Source organism: Syngnathus floridae, chromosome 9, assembly GCF_059516105.1.
Source record: "Syngnathus floridae isolate MCC-2025c chromosome 9, RoL_Sflo_1.0, whole genome shotgun sequence".
Lineage (NCBI taxonomy): Eukaryota > Metazoa > Chordata > Actinopteri > Syngnathiformes > Syngnathidae > Syngnathus > Syngnathus floridae.
This window is the reverse complement of record NC_142421.1, coordinates 8,080,572-8,103,931: the sequence shown is the minus strand read 5'-3', so window position 1 is coordinate 8,103,931 and position 23,360 is coordinate 8,080,572. Positions and strand designations below refer to the sequence as shown.

The following is a 23,360-nucleotide window of genomic DNA, read 5'->3' as shown; positions in this document are numbered from 1 at the left end:
TACAGTCTATTTAACAAGCAAATGTGGGTCATCTTAATGTTATGATGAACACAATTTACAAAACCTTAAACTGGAGGTTAATGGCATTATTTATTTATAGTTATGTTATTTAAGGCACAACACAAACACACAAAACAAAACTGGCACATTTTAATTTAGCTGTTCATAGCTAATGACATGAATAAGGCAGTCCAATATCATGATCCCTGTAAATGTTAGCGACAGTGTTTCTCAATGTGAGGCATTTTTGCTAGCAGCTTCCTACAACTAAAATCTTAGTGCAAAGTAAAACCTTGGGATGAAACCCCACATATATCTGATGTTTATTTCTAGCAAGACAATATAAATGTTTTTTTAAAGGTCTTATTCTCAAGTCCTTTGCTATCTATGGGTGCAAAATTTAAGTCACACTTTCATTTTAAAAATACAAAGAAAAATAAAGTGAAAAAAAAATGTAAATCTGATTAGTAAAAACCCAATTTTATAGCACTAACATAACAAATGTGTTTTTGTTGCAAAATACTGTAGTTAGGACCATTAAAGGCAGCCAACCTAAAATGTTGAAATATCACCATGCAACAAACTTTACATTCTGTGGTTACACACATACTCATGCAGGAGTGATAGCTGCATACTTGAGGTTTGCATAGTTTTACAACTTTTTAATACGAGACACTTGGCCTGGATGTACTTTTATTATCCGTGTGTGTATACAGTTTTGCTACTTTGGGTGCACTCGGGTGGGAAACCGTTATTGGATTATCAAGGCTACGCGTTAAAACAATCATGGCAGTCTGCAGGCTGCTGCCGTCCCTCACTCGATATGGTCCTCTTCAACCACACATGGTCAGGTAAAGCCACTAGCAAAAAGAGTAGAGGAGTAATAGAGTTAAGTTGGAGGAAATTATTTGCAATTCATGACAGAAACAAAACTCACTTCTATGAGAGTCAATTCAGCCACTCCTGATGACTCTTTGTCAAACTGCATAAAAGACCCTGTGGAAAATAATGCAGTTTTCATGTTACTAGCTGGTAATGGTTCATCCGCAGATTTGAGAATAGTACTCACTAAACATGGACTCAAGCTTGACCAAGCAGGAGATAAAGTTATCAAAGTCAATCATCTCATTCTCCGCATACCGGGCCACCAGAACCTCGTTGAGTTTGTTGTTTAGTTTAAAACCTTCAAAAGCAAAACAAATATGCGCATAAGGCTAGATTACGCTCATCACGATGTTTTGAAGTGAAACAAAGCTGAGCTTTTTTCTACCTGCTGCCTCCACAGCAAGACGCATCTCATAGGAACTCATGGCACCTGACTTGTCAAGGTCAAACTGTCTAAAAACAAGCTTTAAGCAAAGAGAAGACATGTTAAGTTTGGTTCATATACTTGTCATGCACGTCAGACATTTCACTCACTCACCAGCCACTTTCGGATCTTATTCCAAAGAATCTGGAACTCCACCACACCTAGACGAGCACTTCCATCCTTCTGATTAAAATGTTGTCATGGTGTTTTAACTCAGCAACCACCGTAAATCAAAATTTGACACAATTATAGCACCGTGTGGTGAAATTGTATAGTAGTTTTTTTTCCTTATATATATATAGAAATACGAGGATACATCCATGAGGTTGACCATGGTTCTGCAAGATTCCAAACTGAAGCCATCCGTCTTCAAATCTTGATCTGAGAGAACACCATAAGTGGAGTTACACAGACGCTCAGGGGAGGCCATTTGCAATTCCATACACACTACAGAGACACACTAACATGTCAGTATTCCAGCAGCTAGCAATTTATCATTGAAAATAAATAAAACTCACGGCGCGAGACGACCCTGTTCAGAACGGTCTTCAGCTCCCGAATGGAAATCTCCATGTCCTGAGTAAAAGTGTAGGAAAGCTTTTTAAATGAATTCAATTAAGTTAAATTATTTAAGATTAACGCATCATCACAGAGCATTGGTTGGAATAGACATTATATTTCTAACAATGATGTCATTTTCTTTCATTGCGTTATGGCATTTTGAATTGATGCATAAGTTTAATGTATCTCCTTGAATAGTTCAGAAAACGTTTTCCACAACCTACCTCTCCTGCTAGTTGAGCAAACATGGACTTGAAAGAATCATCAATATCATCTTCCGTTAATTCTTCCTGAAGGGAAGGTGAATTATATGACAGGTTATTGATTATTAGATAAGTTGCTATGCTCCAATTTGTTCCAAAAATTTGATCATGTTATACCTCTTCTCCTAAGTCGGCCGATATTTCATCATCCAGTTCTCTGCAATAAACAATGACATCACTCTTGGTTTCTGCACATACTTACAACCCTTAAAAACAAACCATTCAACAATACCAAGCATAAAAAAAAAAAAATAGACACATACTCTGTTTCTGACTGCTTCTCAGTGAAGACGCGAAGGACAAAGTCAGCCTCTTTACCGGCCTCAAAGGTGGAGGGGACGATGAGGTACTCTCCAGGAGGTAGACGGAGCCGTGTGCTCACCTCTCGCAGATTTATAAAAGTCTCCGAGCGAGCGCACGATTGATTGGTCAGAAAGAAATTCTTCTTCAGGTGAACATTCTGGCAGCCTTTAAACTGAGGGCAGTAGGAAAACAATTGGCCATTTAAATATCTTTTCAATGTACGTAGTTGTTATGAGTGGATTTTTCAATATGAATCCTGACTACTCTGCTTACCTCCTCTGGGATCTGCAAGAATGTGCAAAAGACAACAGTCATGAAATAAGCACAGTTAATAGCAGATTCATCAATCAAGAACAGAACTCGCTCTCACCTCATATAACGCAAAACCGATGGTGTGCATATCCTGACCGTGCCGGCGATGTCTGCGCCGATCCTTCTGCATCAGCGCCACCAAGAAACTACAGGCTACCTCATCATCATCTGGGTCATCATCCTCCTCCAGTAATGTGATCTTATACTGAGGGTTGATCCAGAACGTGTCTACAGACATTGAGGCGTTTCTGTTTAAGATTTGATTCCTGAATTGGTATTCTCTTAAAACAGGACTCACTGGGATTGTTCCTGCAGCCTCCAGCTGTGCTGCCCCTCCGCCATGTGCCATGAAACTTGATGGTGTTCCAGTGGCTGAGCGCATCCTCTTTCAACGCGTCGGCGGTCAGGTTGCAGATTTCAAGTCGGGAAAACTGCCTGAGGAACTCACTGAAGGCCATCCTGAATAGAAAGAAAACCACATTCAGCTCATGAGAGAAATTAATCTCTTGAATTGTGGTTGGTTGTGCCCTGCGTTTAGCTAATGACCAGTCCAGCATGTAGCCTGCATCTTTTCAAAAGTCAATTAAGATACATTAGCTCCCCACAGCCCTAATGAGGACAAGCATTTCAGAAATTGAATGGATGGATACTAAAGCCATTTAAATTTACACAACCAAGTATGGTATAATAGGCCCTACACCCCCGATTTAATTTTTAATTTGGTTTGATTACAAGACTTGAAGTTTTCTTTGTTCCACGTTCAGAATTTAACGACCACAGAATCATCGCAGCACTTACCAGAACTCTCCATCTTCCATCTGCAGATGCACTTCATCCCGTTCAGACGGATCAACTTGATCCCATTCCGAGGAACTATAAAGAGCAAGGGTGCGGTGTTATAGATGCTATTTTATTTGTCTAGCGATTCACGGACTGGGACACCATGACCATGCGAGTTTTTCCGTTGGCTGACACTTTGTATACTTGGAACGGAAGACTCACTTGTCACTCCAGGCACCGGTCCACTCCACTTGGCCCCAAGGATTACGAATTCGGATTAAACGCTCCAGTCTGCCACGGTAATCCAGCTACATCACACAAACATGTTCAATAATAAATATAATGGCAATGGCTGCCCAGCAGCATCCCATTCACACATACCTGCTTAAGCCCAGTGACTGAATAGGCATGGCCCTTCACCAGCTTCTTGAATGTTACAGCCTCCATGTCGAAGGCGCTGGTAATCTGGAATTAAAATGATACGCTGCTTTTCAGGATGAAACCTCCTGCTTTGTCATCATCCATTTGTGTTGAATCAAAATAAAACATTTACATTTACTTCGGAAAACAATAATCAACATTTCCGTCCTCTTGTCCATCATGTTACGAACCATTCAATCAGAATTATTTAAAATTGTTCGTGCAGAAAAACGTATTTCCTGTTGTGGACTAAAGGGATGGAAATTAAAACATGTTTTTAATCTGATTCATCGATTAATAGACAAAATAATCAACAAATGTATCGACAAGTCAAATAATTCTTTGCAGCTATATGAATACCATGAAACTTTAGCATAATTATACAATCATATAATTACACCCAATGCAAGTCAACCTATTTGTATCTAGCACAACAATTTCTCATATAATAATAATAATTATTATTATTATTATTTTGAAAACGCCTTTTTGGTAGCCAAAGCATTTTTGAAATATATTTGACTGAATTACTTCATGCTGAGATAATATATATCATGACTCTACAATTTTAAGTTTGAGTTCAATTGCACTGGCATAATTGCGTGACTATATATTACTGCATCTTGGAGAAGTTTGTTCTACTTAATTTTTCCTACTCGCAGGAGAAATGTGCAACTTTCCAATTTTAGGAAATCAGTTCAGCACTTACATCAATGGAGCAGCCTAACAGGGAGCCTCTATCCAGAGCTTTGCTAATAATCTTATACAGATCTCTGGGAGCTTTGCTGAGTTCGTAAGACTCCGAAACGCCACCTGTGAAGTCCTCAAAACCTTCAGTGGTACTTCCTCCAGACAGAGCTTCATAGGTGCCATTCAGCCTGTTGGACGCAATGCAGAGGAAAATAAAAATATTAACGGGAAAACTGCAGTGCTTCCTAATGTGTTGGAGATTTACACTTTGCTCTTACAGTACATGCACTCCACTAAATAATTTAAAGCCAGAGACCGAGTATCCTTCTAAACGACCTACTTAGCATAAGCCTTCTCCAGCAGTGCACTCCAGAATTCATTGCCCTCAGCAGAATGCACAAACATCAGCTCGCCACCTTTGACAGGAAGTCGGTCATCAATGACAACATCTACCCATTCGCCAAACTGCCAGAACTGAAACACAAACACAATGAGTCAAACCAGCATGACGATCTTGCACAAATTAGAACTTGTCTTTAAAAGTACCTGAAAGTGAAAAATTCCAGCATAGCTATCTTCGAAGGACTGCCCATGTGGGACAACACGATGAAGCAACTTCTCATTCAAAGTGAGAGAAGCAATGGCTGCCAAGAGCCAGCAGTCCCCTGAACCAGAAAAAGTCAAGTAAATATCATTTTAATGTTCATCCAGTGAGGAGTCTGTGTGACGGGCAAAGCAGCTAAATGCCCCTGTTGCCATTTACACACCAGAAAAATAGCTTTGTTCAAATAAAAAGGCCCGATTTCACCCCATGGGATTACATTTATGAGTATGAAGTATTAAGATCATCATTTCAGTACAATGAATCCAAGTGTGATTGGTTGTTTTCGAAAACAGCAGCGCTCCATTTACTGGGAACGCTAATGAGTGTATAATGGAAGTATGGATTGGTTCCACTGTAATAGTCTGCACTTTAACATGACATTTAACTTGATTACTTTTGCTCACAATGGTGTAATATTTACCATCATCATTATCCCCACAAGGATTTTAGGTGTGCTGGAGCCTATCCCAGTTGAGTTGCACCCTGAACTGGACTCTTTGGGATTGTTATGGCTAAAATTCTATGAGCAGGAAATTAGACCAAAGCATACTCACCCAGTGCTCCTTGACAGATGTCCGTCCTGGTGGCACCACCAACAATGAACTGAGGCTGATTCACCAGTTCCTCATTGGGAATAAAAAAAAAAAAAATTCTAAGCCACAATATATACACATATTCTGGGATTAATTCCGTATCCTAATAAAAATAGAAATCACACCAGTCTAGATGGATTACGATCATGCCCGCAGACTATTCTTGCATCAAGGCTACGAAGAGCTAATCATGTAAGCAAATGTTCTCAATGTCGGGGAGAACACGGACAGCTGCAGTGGTCGGATAACCCCCTGCCACAACTTGTCCGATTATGTCCGCATTTTCAGACGTAAAAAGACACCATGTCACTGATATGCTGTTTGCTGTGTTTACATTCCATCACCACAAACAGACATGGCTGCAGATAAACTATCACAACAATGTAGAAGTTATGTGGATATGGAATCCTTTAAATGCAATGGAGTAAGAAATGCATGGAACGTCTGCCCTCCATTTGTTTGAAACTTTCATGGTTCAACAAAACAATCACGTGCCATTGGAAAAATACATAAGCAAGCTCGTGCATAATGTACGACTGCAGACAGTCCAATTCATGTCATGGGGTGATCTTACCGTAGGTCTCATCCACTCAACATCTCTGGTTTTTGCAGAGTAGGGAGCGAGCTCCTTGAAGCCGAGCGATTGGGGCTCAGCGGGGAAACAGGGGTCTTCAAAAAGGCAGCCCGACTCAATGCACTGCTGCTTTAGTGACTCGTAGTCCTGGTTGGAGAATTGTACCGCCTGCTCGTAGGAGCCCATGCCTTCTGCTCGCAGCCTGTTAGCGTTTATGGTTGCAGATATCCCTCCAACAGGATTCATACTAGCACGAGATAAAAATATGCAAATGGGTGGTGGAGCTCTGAACTATTATTAGTATCAGTAGTGACACAGTCTTGTCAAGAGGGTATGGCACAGAGTTTGAAGAGTAAACATACAAAGTACTTGCACTGACATGCTCTTTTCGTCGTCCGTATTCGGTGTCTGTCCAGCTATATTACCCTGACCATATACGGGAAGCATTATATTCACTTGGACTCCATATTATCCAATGCAGAAAAGTATATGATTAATATGAGAGGTCAGGGCGTAGCTCAAAAAGGCTGAGTCATTTTAGCGTGTCAAAAGGGAAGTTGGATTACAAAATGTAATTTTTTGCTTTTGCAAATTACAGTGGAACCTCTAAAGTCAAACGAGCCCGCAGTTGCACAAGTGGTGAGATAAAATACGATTTGCAGAAGTTAACTACTTTTTACACTTGTAATATTAGCCATTTTTATTCAAAGATTCTATTGTATTGATTATGCAACTAATTGTTCTTTGCATTATTTCAAAAGGTCAATACCTGTGTGTAGGAATGCAGTCTACTATTCGACCTTAATGGTCCCAATGTACAATCAAATCGAAGAGCTAGGCCACATAGCAGGAAAAAGGTATATGCGTAACAAAAATAACATTACTTAGATCAAACCACACAAGAAAAACAAAAGCTGTGTCCTTATAAAGAAGTTAGTAACATGATACCTGATGTGCAGACAGGCTGAGACGGAGAGCGGCACAAAAAGAGGAAAAAAAGAGAAATGTCAAACACTGATGATTTTGAGACAAAGCGCCTTCCTTCTTTATGTAATTTGGACTGCACTGACTTGCTGAAGATGCGGGCACAGCCTTCACCAAGCCACAGTGCACTTTAGTTAATGAACGCTTTCTTTGTTTATTTATTTATCCTTGAATGCATTTGACTGCTCAGTGTTGGAGAGGTTCACAAATCTCCAAGGAGGGCATAATAGTGCTGCAAGGCAAACAGGCCGAGCAGCTGGCTATTAGTTACTCCTGGCAAATGTGGTTCCCAACCAGTACTTTCACATTAGATTATCTTTTGTGCTGCTCTGAACCACTCAACAGAAACCCAACGTGCAAGGGAAAGTATGTATACAGTCAAGGCAGTGGTGTTGAGCTAACAGTGCTAATGCGGAGGAGTGAGCGATTCATGTAAAATGTTTTTTTGAGTGAAACGTGCAATGGTTACGACAGGAAATGCAGCAGGCAGGTCCAAACAACATTTCAAATGAAGGCAAAATATGCTTATTTTATCCTCCAATATATTTATAATACTATTATATGTATTATTTATTATATATTTATTATAGTCTGTGTAATTTATTATACTGATATTAATGTATTAATAATTAATTTCTTATTGTGACATTAATGTGGAAACTCAATGTACACTGCCGTATCCACACTAAATTTATTGGTTGTTAACTAACACACATACCAAAGTCCTTATGGGATGATCTATTGCACGGATATTCATATTTTAGTTGTGATTATCACATAATTGCAAAGGCCACAAGTCTTTAGGTGTCGGTAGTACAGCCAAAGCTGTGGTGAAAGTGCTGTATAAATAAAAATGTATTGGATTATATTATTAAGTATACAAAACTAACTGGTGGTTAATAGTTTTGAAATCAGAAACCAATTGATTTGTTCAACTACTTTTCAATTTATTTTAAAGGAAGATTGGAGGAAAAAAGGAAAGACAATTTGTGTGTTTGGATTCAGATTCGAACTCCACCAACCATGTCGGATTTCCATCAATAATTGATCTAAAATAAAATAAAAATTCTGACTTCAATGTTTTTGTAAAGTGCCGTTTTTACAGAGTAGGGGAGAGACCCAAGTAGAGAAGCCCCCAAGGCTCCACATCATGCTGCTGCTGAGCCTCTTCAATTCTGCTGCAATGTTCTTGTGACTCTGGCTAATGATAAACTCTACTCCTCCAATCCCTAGTTGTTGGCAAATAGCTGATTGACGCAGTTCTGTGGAAAGTGATGTCATCGAAGGGCCTCAACCTTTGTGAAATGCTCTATACGAAGTCCCAATAATGCTGTCTGGTACCCACCCGCTCTTATCTGCGGCATTGTGATTCAAAACGCATCTAGTATGCCAGGCATGTTCGGCCTCACAATGTTATGAGCACCTGTTCACATGGCAACCAAGTTATTAAAACGCTCTTAAAACCTCACACAATACCACATGACGTCACAATTCAACCCTCAATGCGCCAACTCATGCCGATCTTTAAAGGAGACGCAACTGCAAACCCCCCCCTTACAAAGCTGGACCCCCGGCATACCGTTAGCCGCATATCCATCCTAAACATGCACGTAGTTAAATGAAGCAAATGACAATAAACAAGACGAAAAACACTCACCACCGCTTTACAAATGAATCTTGTCTTTCCTTGTTGCAGTAGATTGATGCTAATCGTGTCAAATGGAGGAAGTGAAGACTAGCGGTTCGACAGCCAGGAGGGCAGGTCCAGCCCTCACAGCCTATACATACGCGCGCGCGCACACTGGCACTGCAATAGGAGGGGCATACACGCGCACGCGCACGGAGACACGCGCTCACTCCCACAAAAAAGCACGCACACAAAAGGAACATGCCACTTGAGGCGCTAGTGTGACTGTGACGCGTTAGACTTAGATGAATAAAAACGGATAATAGAATGAATAAAAATGATAACTAAAATGTCCCATTAATGTAGATTAGTAATCGTTAACGCGGTTGAAAAAAACGGGCTTGTCTCATTTCGAAATAATTCATGTATCTTTATTCTGGACCACAGGTGTTAAATCTTATTCTAGACCAGAGAAGGCCCGGGGGCCAGATACGGCCCTCCACGTCATTTTATGTGGCCCGCGAAGACAAAATGTGCATCAAATTTGTGTCATTACTAGAATTGCAAATTCTTTTAATATATTTTTTATATATTTAACCAGTTTTTACTCGTCTGATTTGAAAACGAGTTATTTGTCAGTTTTTTTTGTACCTTTTACTGTATGAGGTGCTCCTACATTTATTTGGGTTGAGAGTCATAATGGGTCTCCGTAAGAAGCGAACCAGCGAAAAAAATCCCTGTTCTAGACAAAAAAAAAATATCTAGGCTCAGTGTTCTGGCATTCTTGTTCATTTCCTAAACTAACGGTAATATTTTCACTGTCATCGAACGTGGTGTTTGCAGCCCGACACTGCTGCCTAGTGGCACTTTATAGGTTTTACTAGAGTAAGTAATTTCACACGTCGATGTTCAATGCTCGTATAAAGGACCAAAACTGCCAAAATACACCAAAAAAATGTACAATTTATTTTTCAATATAATTTTCCATTTGATATTGTTTTTAATATGTTACCACGTCCACCTCACAGGAGGATTCGGATCCCTTTTCCTTCTCCTGATTCGTCCCACAGCCCCAAAACATACTTGGTAGGCACTCCAAATTGTCGCTAGGTGTATGAGTGTGGACGGTCCGTCTGCCCGATGACTGCTGGGATAGGTTCCAGGACCGCTGCGACCCCTAAGGGGACAAGTGGTATAGACAATGTATTGTTTTTATTTCTATTTTGATTAAAATATTTTTTGGGCAGTTTTGGTCATTATACTGCAGTCTGCAGATACTCGCTTGCATTGCAAAAGCTATCATTTATATCAGTATTTCGCAATTAGCCAACTTTATATGAATTTTATAAAACGATGGTTTTAAAACACCAACTGTCACTTTTTGTCAAATAAACAACAACAATCCTTCATATTTCATTTATTTCATACATGTATTATATGTTCACTTACGCTTTACTATACCTTACTTGAGTTTGTAAAATGTATTTACAGTGTGTATTGATATTTTATTGTAATGTGATTTTATGCATCACATACTCAATAGGATTTTTCTGTTCTAGTACATCTCGGTATGGGATAAATGTAGAAAATATATACAAATTAATATATCATAAAAAATATCAAAGTACTTCAACAAAAATGACAGCCCATTTGATGAGCCTGATTGCTCAGGTGGAGCAGCATTTGTGGTACATATTTCTCAGTGCATGTACAAGATACATTGAGGTCCTTTACAACCAATTGATTTTGCAGCGCTTTTGTAAAGTCTTCTGCATACTGTACACGTTTTCCAACATTTGGGTTGCATCACACATCACATTTTGTCCTGTGTCGCTGGAAATCACGTCAGCGGGCCAGATATGCTCAGTTGGCTTGACGTTAAATATGCATGTAACTTTTTAACCCAACTACCCTTGCTGGTTAGAGATGACATTGTGAAACCCCCGGGGGGGTTGGACAGTCCCAATATCATCACCCGGTAAAATGTAATGGACGTTAATCAGTCCCATTACCTAATTAGATTGGACATAAATAGTTGTTGAAATGAAATTGTGTCATGATCTGTGTTTTGGTCTCGATTAGTGACTTGTGTCCAGGGTTGCTCATTATAGTTTTTTGTCTGTTTTCAATCTCTGGTTCTTTGTCTACCAATCAGCTCTCTCAGCCATTTGTGTCTTGTCAAGTTGTTTCCTTTTGTCTTATCAATTTGCTCCTTCAGTTCCATTTTTTTCCAATCCGGTATGTTGTCTTTGTTTTGAGTCCGCTGGCGCTAACTTTTTATTTATTTATTTTATGTATATTGATATAGTATGATCCCTGCCCTTTTTTTGTTTTTGGAAAATGAATAGGTGGCACGGTGGTCAAGTGCTTGCCACATCCACTTCAGAGTGGAGAGATCCTGGGTTTGATTCTGATTTTTCTGACCTTTCTGTGCAGGATTTGCATGTTCTCCCTGTGCCTGTGTAGGTTTCCTTCAGGTACTCGATTTCCATCCACAATCCAAAAACATGCACAGGAGGTGAATTGAGCTCTAATATGTCCTTAGGTGCGATTGCGAGAATGAGTGGTTTGTCTATGTGTGACCCGTGACTGGCTGGCAACCTGTTCAGGGTGTACTACTACTGCCCGAAGTCTCCTGGAATGGGCTCCAGCACTCCCTTGACCCTCTTGAAGCGGGTCGGATAATGGATGGATGGATGATTGGAAAATCAATACCTTTACCTTTTGTTTTTTCCCATTCCGGCTTTGTTTCCTTGATCCTAACTCCAGAACCTCAGGACGAGGACGGTTCCTTAAAAAGAATAGATGTTGTTTATTTAAAAAAATACTACTTTTGTTGAGATGAAGCCTCACGACAGATCAAACCTCAAATGAGGAAAGGTTCAGAAATGCTAAATCGGAATATTTTGAAATATCTATTTTTTTAATGCGGTGAGAGGACTTAAAAATCATGCAACCCACACGCAGGAAGGCTCAAGTCATTTTTGAAGCCCAGAGAAACATGTTTGAATGGATTAAGGATGGATGTACTCACCTTTTGGGTTCCGTGTGCTTCATTCTCCTGTAGTACTTTGCTAGTTTCATGGATAATATAATGCTGGGGATAAAGAAGATCAAGCACCAGCCAAGACTGAACCAGAAGGCATTCTACAAGAAAGCAAAAACACTCTCAGAAGTCCTTTGAATCTGACAATGCAACCTCTGTCTTGCATTGTGGTTTTCCCTTACCAGAGATGACACAAGGTACAAACACAGAACGGTGTGAGCAGAGTCTAGGGCCTCAGACAAAGGACCACAACGGCCAAACTCTTCTTTAACCTGAAAAACAGTACCCCAAAAGGTTTGGACAGTAGGTTTGTTACTTTCTAACTAGGGATGTAATTTGATTTGTAGCTTATTTGTTAGCGACCTAGGGGCTTTCCTTTTAACTAGGTTACTGGATGATGATGTATGCTAGGTTTTTACTAGTTTTGTTGCCCACATGCATCTATTGCTTAAGTCCTTACCTGGTTTCCGATGCAGCCTAAAATGTGAGTCATCTCGTCCACCAAGAATGTTTTAAGCATCTGTGGGTAACAAAGAATATTCACAAGGCTAATACTATGAAATCCCGAATATCGTTACTCAAATAGTCTTTCTTTCCTGCCATTGCGAAGAATGTGTGGATTCTCCCAGTTAAGTGGAACTTTAGGTAAATGCGCTGAATTATTTCAGTATGACCTTTTTTACCCCAAAGAGCTTTTTGCACTCAGGGCGACGAGAAAAGAAAATGCAACTGCAAAAAATTGACAAAGTTCCTATCGAGAATATGAAGCTGTGCTTTTTAAAAAACTTCCAGATTATTATTATAATAATAATAATAATAATCTTGAACTTTTTGTTCAAAAAATCGTTGTTGTTGTTGTTTGTTGTTGTTGTTAGTGATGTTAGTAGTGTTAATGTTGTTAGTGTTAGTATTCGTATTGGTATTAGAACCATTAGAAGTAATATTATGACAATAATTAACAATAATTAACTATTTCAAGTTTTATATAAAGCTGGAGAAATTATAACAATTTAGTCCAAGATAAGTGTAATGAAGTTATAAATAATGGCAGAGAACCACATATTTATGTAAGCCAAACAGAAATTGTCTTGGAAAATTATAATGAATAAAACCGTAACACGAAATAACTGAAGCAGTTAACAAACAACAGAATATGATAACAACTATACGACCAAGAAAAAGGCATAAATACATGTATAACTATTCCAAGGAGACATCAAGTTCCCAAGTGAAAGCGAGAGTGAGGGCGAAATGGAGAGATGAGGAGAGAAGTGGGAGGGAGGGGTAGGCATTGAAGACTCTACTCACATCTTTAATTTTTGTAGTATCCTTGAGGATGTCTGCCATGCCCTTCATCGTCTCAATTTTTTTCTGTAGGAGAAGGATGGCAGTTATTTTAATGCATTTAAGGCATATCATCATGTATGAATGGAAAAGAAGCTCACTTTTATCACTTCTATATTGTCAGAGATTCTGTCCTGCAGAGGAAAATCAGAGAGCATATGTTGAGGCAAGTGGTTACTTGGGTGATTGGTTAGTCTAATCAAGTTTATTATGTTTATTATTATGTTGCTAGTTTAAGCAGAGGGTGAAGAGAATGCCACATACCATTTTCGGACTGATCTTGTTTTCTATATCGTTCTTAATTTCAGTCAGGTCCTGGGCTGCCTTTCGTAATTTTTCGGCTTCGGGATTATACTGTAAGGTGACAAGATTGTTGGATATATTATTGTTCACTCATCATACCTGACAATTGATGTGTTGGTGAAGTGACTCACAGGAGTATCTGCCAATTTATTGAGCTCTTTAATCTTCGTGTCCAGTTGAGATGTATCAATCTAATGAAGTCAAAAACAGTAATAAAAAGAACCCTCTCCCCTCCAAAAATGTAAGATTATTATATAAATATAAATTATACCCTTTAAAATTATAACAAGGACTACATTAAAAATATGAATAATTACACCCCCCTACACACACACACACACACACACACATTTTCAGCAAACCTTTTGAGGCTTTTTATTGAGACTCGCCGAATCGAAATCAAAATCCAAGGTTATGGTGGGGATACTGATGCCTTTGATGACGTCATCGATTTTGCTGTTGTGCTGTGCACAAAGAAGATGTACTTTACGGTATGTATTCACCTAATCACTACCAAATGCGAAGAGGAGTGAATATTTACTTCGGAGATGTCGAGGTACTTATTAATCTGAGCTCCTGGACCATCCTCCAAGTGGAGCGCGTGCCAGAGAGACATGTTTTTCCCACAGTCCCTGCATACACAAATATCAAAGCATGGTGCACGTGAACCGCCGTTAGAAAGGGGCGTTGCAGTCACCCTTCTTCGCACCTCAGGGATGTTTCTTATTGGACAATTATTTGCACACGGCGTATTGGAGAATAAACATGTGGAGGTTTATATCTACCTACTTGTATATATCAGAGGGGGTGAGTTTGACATTCACTTTTAAAACTTTAGCCAAATCCATCTGAGGTACCAGTCTCGGAATAATCTGTCATGAAGAGAAAAAATGTCACTCATCTGCATGTTTTTTTTAAAGATTTGACACACTTTACCTCTAGCATTTCTCCGCTGCTCCAGGGGCGACAAACCAGTGCATGAACGTTGCCGCCCACCAGTAAGAGCAACGTCACAGGCAACATGAGCAGCCACGAGAACAGAAAGCTCCAACTTGCACCACTGAAATCAAGAAACACAAGACCACTAAGTGTTTTCCACTGGTGCCGTGGGGGAATATTTATGAAAAACGTGTTGACCCACAAATTTAAATTCATTCAAACTAATTTGTATGAATTGACCACTCATATGCCAATCGCATTTCACATATTCAACAACTTCTATTACTTTGTGGAATTTCTACTCACTATTTGTATATTCACCTACTGCCAATTTTTGAGCTCTTTCCATAATGCTCTTATGCCACATCAACCCTGGGAAAAAAATCCTCTCCCTGGTATCTGCACTCCTCAGCATGTCTAATTGTGTGCTGACATTGGATTTTTTCTGTGCGGGGTTGCTTGTGCAGACCAAAAAAACATTTGGTCTACTGTTTTCCTTGAAATTGACTGTTCCTGTTGCCATTTTGAGAGAGATGACAGGGACTGTAGTATTTCATTTCTTCCACTTGGTGTCACTTCAGAACAAAACACTGTCACAAGCCTAAGCTATAGGGTAAGCCCATAAGTGATTTAAAAAACACACAAAAATAAAACACCCTGAGCAAAGCACTACCAATAGACTTCAAGTCACAGGGCACGATACATTCTGCAGGCCGCAAACAGCCCCTGAGCAGCGGGTTTAAGATTTGGCCAGTGACTCTTAAAGTTAGTGTAAAGCCTGCAGCATGGGCAAGGACAGGCGGTCATCTACTATCTTTTTTAATTCTGGAACAGCACTCACACCATGAAGGAAATTCCACCACAATTGGCGATGGAGGAGCGCTTTGTGGGTTCTTGAGGTTCTTCCAGACCGATGCGTCCCAGGATGAGACCCAGGACGTTGCACAGGACCACCACAAAGACGGCGAAGGACAGGGATATGCACACGCGCCACCTAAAAAGATCGAGAAAGAAAGAAAAAATATCTCCTTCTCCTTTGGGTCATTGATGACAGGCGCTCGGGGATGTTTTTACCAGATGCTGTCGACGGTGTCCATCCAAGGCATGTACTTACTGAGCTTCATCTGTACCTTGTCCAGAGGGCTAAGGAGCATGTTTATATCAAAAAATTTTTTCATGTTCATCTGCTTTGTGATCTGGTCTTTGACAGAATCCAATTGATCGACTAAAGATAAAAGGGGACAAGTTAAAATGAATATATTAAATATATGATGAAAATTGATATTCGCCAAAGGCAACCACAGCATCACGGTGACTCACAGTTCAAGTTCTTGAGGGTGCCTTTGAATTCGTCAATCTACAAAACAAGTCAATTTTTATGCATTACCACACATGAAAGCAGCTTTTATCACTCATAAACACTCTTCTTAAAAATGTGTAATGCACATTTAGTTAGGAGGGTGCGGGTTCGATTCCACCTCCGGCCCTCCCTGCGTGGAATTTGCATGTTCTCCCCGTGCCTGCGTGGGCTTTCTCCTGGCACTCTGGTTTCCTCCCACATCTCACAAACATGCATGGTAGACCGATTGAACGCTCCAAATGACCTAGAGGTGTGTGAGTGCGGATGGTTGTTTGTCTCTGTGTGCCCTGCGATTGGCTGGCAACCGGTTCAGGGTGTCCTCCGCCTACTGCCCGGTGGCTGCTGGGATAGGCTAAAGCATGCCAGCGACCTCGTGGGACAAGCAGTACAGATAATGGACGGATATAAGGAGTATATAAAATTGTGGAATTGACTGACCTTCGTCGTTGGATTATTGTCGTTCAACTTTTTTTTCGCGTCATTTAGTGTCGTAGTTAAAGATGCACCCTTAAACAGCAAACAGAAGACAATGTTGTAGAATTGTACCACATCATGCAATATTTTGTGCATGCATCAAAATAACAATATAATATAGTCAAGACCAAGCAATCATTTAGTAGAAATGGCAGTTTGAGTACCAGATTGGCACCAGGTACTAAAGATTAACCATAACAAGGAAAAGAAAGTGGGGTGTTGAACATTGTTGCAGTGAGTCGATGAGCAAATGTAAGTTTTTCCTTTTAGCAGGTTGCAATTACTCAGATTTTTGTGTCTTTTTCAGTGTTGGGGGAAGGCTCATTTGAAGGAATACTGTACAATAATTACTTTCAGTCGTTCAATGTTCTAAGGGTGTGGCTTCAAACCTTTTTTTAATGATGTAACCACTGTAAACTATTTTATATATGAGCCAAGTACCCTCTCACAAATGCAAAGTTTTTTTTATGAATTTAAAGATTGAAAACATGTGGCATCATTGTCTGATTCATTGAATGTTGTCATTGTATCTCTATAACCATTTGTAATAAAATATTTAACTATAAAAAAGTTAGAAAAAACATATTGTAAATATAAATATAAATAAATATTTGTTGTATTAGCTGTTTTTGATGTTCTTTTAAAAGAAGAAATTGTTTGTTTTTGTCTTAATACCCATTTGATAATTAAAAAGAAGACTGACAGCAATTGTACATTGAACAAAGCCAAGTGGTTTTGCATTCAGTGTGACATTTTAGTGAGACACTTGAGCTGGTGCTCAAGTGCATGGATTCTTTTTAAATATATTTTAAAATTTCTCATATCCCCCAAGTGCCTCAGTAAAAGCCCTGTATGCTAATGGTTTTACTTACTTGGCCAGAAGAAAAGCTCATGCCAGTTAATTTTTGACTAGCAGGAAGTTTCTCTTGGACCTTATTAAATTTAGTTTCCACATTCTTCGTTTCTGTATCCAGCTCCTCCTTCAAATTCAGAACTGTATCCAGAACTATGCATGCAAAGGATAAATAAGTACAGTATTAATCATAGGTGTTCACATCATTTTAAACAAAATAGTTATCAAACTATTCTAAAAGTGGAACGAGTTACTGAAAATGTCTTAAAACATATGTATATTTAATGTCATTTTTATCAGGGCAAATATTGGCTTTCACTGTTGATGTAAAGACATTATGTATTAAATGTTTGCCAATCACACAAGCCTACATGTGTGTCATTTCTAATCATTGCACACAAAACTGCTTAACATGAACAAGGTATCAAAACAAAAAGTACCTACACGTACGCACCGAGAAACCCAAAATGAAACTACTGATTTACCGATGTCAAAAAACGACACATCTACTCACTTAATATCTGCCTTCCAAACAAAAGCAATCTACCTACCCGCTTGCCTATCAAAACAAAAATTCAAGAGCTACTGTCCCAATCATCTTTCGCAAAAACTACCTTACCCACTTATCTACGTTAAATAGAAAAACCACCTGCTAAAACTATTTACTTACCTAGCTACCCACCAATCGACACAAAAACTTCCAGATGTGCAGTATGTCTAAAAAAAACTACCCATATGTCTAAAAAAATTACCCAACATTTTAAAGCAGTTCAGAATATTGGTAATACCTATCAGCAGCTCTCCGTGCGCATCAAACGCTGAGGTGTCTCCAAATAGCTGGCTCTGAAGCTCAGCGTCACTTTCTGACAAGAAACATATTACTAAGCGGTTATCATTCAACATGATAACTCAACATCAATACATTAGAATTGACTCTTGTTACCCTTTATCTTTTTTGGAAGCCTGTCCACAAGTTCTTTGCTCTGGTCCGCCACATGGTCGATTTGCTGTAAACGGGAAGACCACTTTGAGGCTCTTGTCAAGAACATTGGACATTATAGTCTGACAGTGATACAGTACTGAAAAGCACTTTGTTCATGCTGTTCGGTGATTTGGACAGCCAGCTCAGTACATTTTTCGCATGTTGCTTCAATGTTTTACCACAATTGAGAACATTTTGGCAACCTGGAAGCAAGGTGCGTGAAGTGTCTTGCTCAAAGACACGACGACACGTGACTGATAGAGCTAGGATCTACTGCTTGAGCCACGGAGATGGGACGATTTGTACCTTGGGAAGATTGTTGATATAGTCCTTCAAATTATCAAAGGTGTCGTTGATTCTACTTTCGGTCAGATTCAGTTTCCCTTGGAATTCCCTGTAACTTCCGAACATGCACATGTTCCCGGCACTGCAAAGACACAGCGCAAAATATGGAATGCATAATCCGCAATGAGGCCAACATGGTGCCATTTGAATAAATTGACTTACAAGAGAAAGATAGTGACGATGACAGTGCTCCAATATAAGTTTCTCCTCCTAATGAAAATGGCGCTCGATTGTTTCTGGTACATGTCGCCACCACACCAGCCAGCACAGCGGCAGCAGGCCATCATAGAGCCCACAGTGGGCATCAGGAAGATGTAGAGGATACCAATGACCGTGCACACAACGAAGCCCCTCTCGTACTCCATTATCTTATCATGAATACATTTGGCTTACTTAGATCATCCATCATCCACTATCAACTGTGGGCTGTGTACATTGTCATTAACAGGACTGTCTCATAAAATTAGATTATTGTGATAGTTTTACAGATAGCATGACAGAAAATAAAGAACTTGATCACAATATTCAAATTTTAGGAGACAGTCCTGTACAAATATGTATTGTTAAATGTATATAGAGAGAAATGCAAAACCAAAGCCTGCTGAGCATTGAATGGCCATTAAGAAAGCACTCACGTCATCTTGCATATCTTGTATTTTCAGCTTTGTCCAATTTGCCACAAACTTATTGATCAGATCTAGATCGAGGGATTCAAGCAGAGGGAAATGGTTAAACGTTTTCTTTTTAATCACATATCAATGCACTTACGTAAGGTATTATACCAGACTAAACAAAATTATAACATTTCAAAAAGGGATGAGTAAAAGTTTCTTTTGCTCCAAAGAATGAAATCTGTGCCATTTTAACAGCAGAAATGTTTTTTTTTGCTTTCTGCTAGGAAACCATGACAAGGTAAATAAATATACTTTGTTCGATGCATCTTTGTCATTATGTCATTTCTACATACTTTTTGCTTTATAAATGCTTCACACCCAAATTGTTAAATCTTTTCAATCTTTTGGAGGAAAAAAATGAAAAATATGGTGTGATCTGATGAACTAAATGACCACACATGAAAACCTACTCCATCCCAATAAAAGCAAATAAATTTAACTTGGGAAGGATTTTTTTTTTTTAAGAATTTCTCAATGCATACTAATTAACTTTTTATTGAGCTGATTTAAATCCGAATTGCTCTCCTTTGCCATGCTATAAAAAATGGTTGCCATTCAAAACAGTTGAAAATAGTTTTAGAAAACTGCTGTAGAAAACAGTTCGGACAAACCTATTTTTTATCTTAGTGTGAATATTTTTTAATCATCATTTATTTTATTGCATGCATTATAGTCTTAGTGTTTTTAGGTATTTTCATTATTTATCCTTATGTCATGTTCCATATTTCATAATTTTACGGCAAAAAAATCCAACTTTGTTAACGTCTTCACTGACAATGATAATAAAGCAAATTCTGATTCTGTTGAAAGTATCCGCAAAGCAATACGAACCTTCAGGAAAGTCTTTGGGCTGGACAACTTTGATGAAGTCACTGACCGTCCTCGACATGAAGCTGCCACTCTTGTCAGAGATGTCATGGTATTCAGGTAAAGGCAGGGCCGATAGATTACATACTAACTTTTGTTCTTCTGCTGAATAACACGCCACAATCCAGAATGCTACAGCCCCCCTCAACACTGCAGCAATACTGCGCCACATCTTGCTGGCCTTTTTCTCCTTGGATTGGTGAAAAGGACAACTTGGCGGTCAGTCTCACCTGCAATCAACATCACACAATTAGTTCACATCGCGGAATCACACACGCAGTGAGGAACCTAAACAGGCACTCAGACTTGCTATACAAATAAGGGGCAAATAGCTGACTTTTAACAATACTGGTGAATAACAGGAAGTATTACAAGATGTTCGGTGAGTTTCTGTGTTTGTTGAGTAAACACAATGAAATGGTGAGCACACCCTAAACACCAGCATACTAGAGCAAACTGGTTTGATTCCAGCATGACACTGCAAAGTACGTAAAGACTATTGTCAACCCCTGCTGCACAAAGCATGGATAAATCCAATACAAGTTTTTGAAAAGATTTGAATGCTACAGTCTACGTGAACTGGATTGAAACCAATTACACACTTGATTGATGACCGAGTAATATCCTAAGTGAAAATGATGGTGGTGTCTACAGCCCCGGTGTGCCAACTTTAAATTTTGCAAATGTGACATTAAGTGAAGTAGACCATTCTAATTCATGTTGACGGCTAATAAATCGATCAATTTATCCCGGCTGTGTTCTCTGTAGCAGTTCATTGATTCCATTGATGCAATGATTGTATATTTCTTTTACATAGGCTACATGTAAATTATGATTGTATATTGATTGATTCATTGATTCACTTTATTCCGTCACACATCATTGATCATTATTACATGTACATAGATCATGACCATATCATGATCATGATCATATCACATTAGTATATATGAAAAAAAGAAAATAAACGTTTTACGTACTCATTTATGTTATCGATATTGTGGAAGTAGTGTTGCATTATAGCCACAAATTAGACAATTTAGTTGAGTTTTGTTCTTTTTACATCATTATATGTAGTACCACCTACCTTTAGGATGAATCATGAGTCCTACTACTTTGGTGGATATTGAGCACGCATTTAATTTCCTCAAACCATGTTAATAAGAAAAAAAAATAAAAAATTCCAAGATCATTTAAAGGAATCTCAAGGCACAAAAAAAGCTCCAATTCTGATGGGGGTCCCACTCCAAGCTGATATAGTCCACCGGTTGTTAAGTTGAATGTGTGCCCTGCCACTGGGAGGAGAGTGAAGGAAATAGAGGCACTAAAAAAAGTGAGTGAGTCAAGTCACGTAAGAAGAGCAGGTGAAATGCTCAGTGAATCATCTCTTTGTATCAGTTGGTATAAAGTTGCTTTGTCCTTTTGTTCTAAGTTGTGCCATAAGCCTGATTCCATACCCGTTGCTTTGCAGTTGCCCTTTCCCTTATATGTTTTGTCCTGTTATGTCAAGTTTTATTCTGTAATATAGATTTGACCTCTTACTCTGAGAGAAATACGTCGAGCTTTCTTCCATGGAGAACGTCTAGTTTTCTTAAGTGTGCAGCCCTGATGTTAAATACTTTTACTTTTCAACTTTTGTGTCATGTCTACTTCTGGGTTCATATCCGGGCTCCACAAGTAACAAAAAGAGTGTAAATAAAGTAACTGGAATTGAGCTGAACTGCATTGTGCGAAAAGATATTGGAAGAGCAGATACAAATGAACCCCAAAATATTAGACATATCATGCAACATATGTATATCTTGTGGCCTGGAGGGAGCCAGGAGTGGAAGTATCTCATTTGCATTTAAAGAGACTGCACCAAAACAGCTTGCTCTGAGATCCTCCTTAGATCCGGGGGTAAAAGAGAAACCTATGATGCTATGATGATGAGGAATAGAGATAATAGCCACTAACCCATGCACAACACATGTAGACACAGTAGAATAACAATAAGAGAACGTTACACAATTGGATTATTATCGTTCATTCATAAGGCTCCAAGAATTTGTGACAGAAAAAAGACACCAATAGCATGGTGTCAAGCAATTGTTATAATTATGACCACAAAAAGTGTATGACAGGCAATAAAATCTCAAAGGGGATCTTTTTTTTTTTTAATGTTTTTAAGCTTATCACTTATCTCTAATATCTGGTTATTTTGTGTATACAAATAAAACAGAAAAATGACCTCAGCTATTGCAAATGTATTAATTTATGTATGTAAAAATGATTTAAGGTTGAACTAGAAATAACATGAAACAAGTTTAAATGGGGTTCTTCTTAAAATGACACATTCGATAAAATACAGCACATTTGCTAAAAATTATTTTGCAGTATAAATTAAGAGGAAGTCAACCCAAGAGAATGTTTATAGCCTTACACTAGTTTAAACACGAACGTATTCTGATTAACATTGCGTTTATGAGTTAAATATGCATCGCCATCCAATGGGTGAACATAATCTAGGGATATTACTATTAATTAGCTAATACATTAAGCTTGTTATTTTGCCTGAGAAAAAAATTTCATAAAAAAAAAACCGTTATTTCTTTAGGTACACGTTAAATATCGCAATGACATCAGTGTGTCTGCATAGAAATAAAGACTTTTTTTGGTTGACTTTTAAGTATTTGACGAAAATTTTATCATACTCACAGCTATTGGGGTACCTCTCGAGAAGGGTGTTCTTTAACGACTGCTATTGTAAACGAAGGTAGTTTAGGTCAAGCAAGGGTAAACTGACTACAACCAAGAAATTGTGTCAATTTGTCAATATGTGAGCAAGAACGAACAAGACTCCGCGTGTGACGTCACTTCGTCAGCATTAGTCAATAAATGTCATCATGACGTAGTCTTATACCGTTGATTCGTCAATTTGTTTCATCGTGTTGTTTTCCTGAAACGAAAATGAGTGAAATGCTTTGAAGGTCACACATATTTTCGTTGGCAGATTTGTTTGCATAAATAAGAGTGACATTTCTTTTATATTACGCCATCTTGACATATGACAAATAGATGTGAGTTCAGTCGTCAATTGACGTCACAGCCGCCTTAAAAAAAAAAAATACAATCTTGAAATAGGCATAAGTCTCGATGAGCAAACGATGAGGC

General features: G+C 38.7%; 2 protein-coding genes across 6 annotated transcripts; both read right to left on the bottom strand.

Annotated features, from left to right (window-relative positions):
• Positions 1-71: 71 nt before the first annotated feature.
• LOC148393307 (calpain-1 catalytic subunit-like) lies at positions 72-9,219 on the bottom strand. Its single transcript, XM_088385643.1, has 22 exons — positions 9,051-9,219; positions 6,410-6,656; positions 5,797-5,866; positions 5,185-5,303; positions 4,979-5,112; positions 4,658-4,826; positions 3,910-3,993; positions 3,751-3,836; positions 3,547-3,621; positions 3,047-3,207; positions 2,807-2,976; positions 2,710-2,721; positions 2,397-2,608; positions 2,251-2,290; positions 2,095-2,160; positions 1,828-1,885; positions 1,626-1,690; positions 1,424-1,492; positions 1,271-1,349; positions 1,070-1,183; positions 938-996; positions 72-860 (listed from the first exon to the last, which is right to left on the bottom strand). Exons 2-22 carry the CDS (start codon positions 6,653-6,655, stop codon positions 834-836), a joined length of 2,115 nt encoding a protein of 704 aa, XP_088241769.1. The 5' UTR covers position 6,656; positions 9,051-9,219; the 3' UTR covers positions 72-833.
• Positions 9,220-9,963: 744 nt separating this feature from the next.
• Positions 9,964-23,062, bottom strand: prom2 (prominin 2). 5 transcript variants are annotated; one of them, XM_088385641.1, is made up of 25 exons: positions 22,905-23,062; positions 20,172-20,437; positions 19,302-19,363; positions 18,829-19,034; positions 18,628-18,748; positions 18,283-18,346; positions 18,128-18,202; positions 17,359-17,492; positions 16,451-16,519; positions 15,973-16,009; positions 15,727-15,877; positions 15,494-15,646; positions 14,650-14,773; positions 14,503-14,585; positions 14,255-14,345; positions 14,076-14,177; positions 13,845-13,904; positions 13,675-13,764; positions 13,512-13,544; positions 13,375-13,437; positions 12,527-12,586; positions 12,249-12,338; positions 12,055-12,167; positions 11,742-11,811; positions 9,964-10,197 (listed from the first exon to the last, which is right to left on the bottom strand). In XM_088385641.1, the coding sequence occupies exons 2-25, from the start codon at positions 20,377-20,379 to the stop codon at positions 10,021-10,023; spliced, it is 2,436 nt and encodes an 811-aa protein (XP_088241767.1). In that variant the 5' UTR covers positions 20,380-20,437; positions 22,905-23,062; the 3' UTR covers positions 9,964-10,020. The 5 variants fall into 5 exon arrangements, 4 of the variants coding, with proteins under 4 accessions (XP_088241767.1, XP_088241765.1, XP_088241766.1 ...); XM_088385639.1 differs by lacking the exon at positions 9,964-10,197 and having other exon boundaries at positions 10,422-11,811; XM_088385640.1 differs by lacking the exons at positions 9,964-10,197; positions 22,905-23,062 and adding an exon at positions 21,295-22,053 and having other exon boundaries at positions 10,422-11,811.
• Between the last annotated feature and the right edge of the window lie 298 nt (positions 23,063-23,360).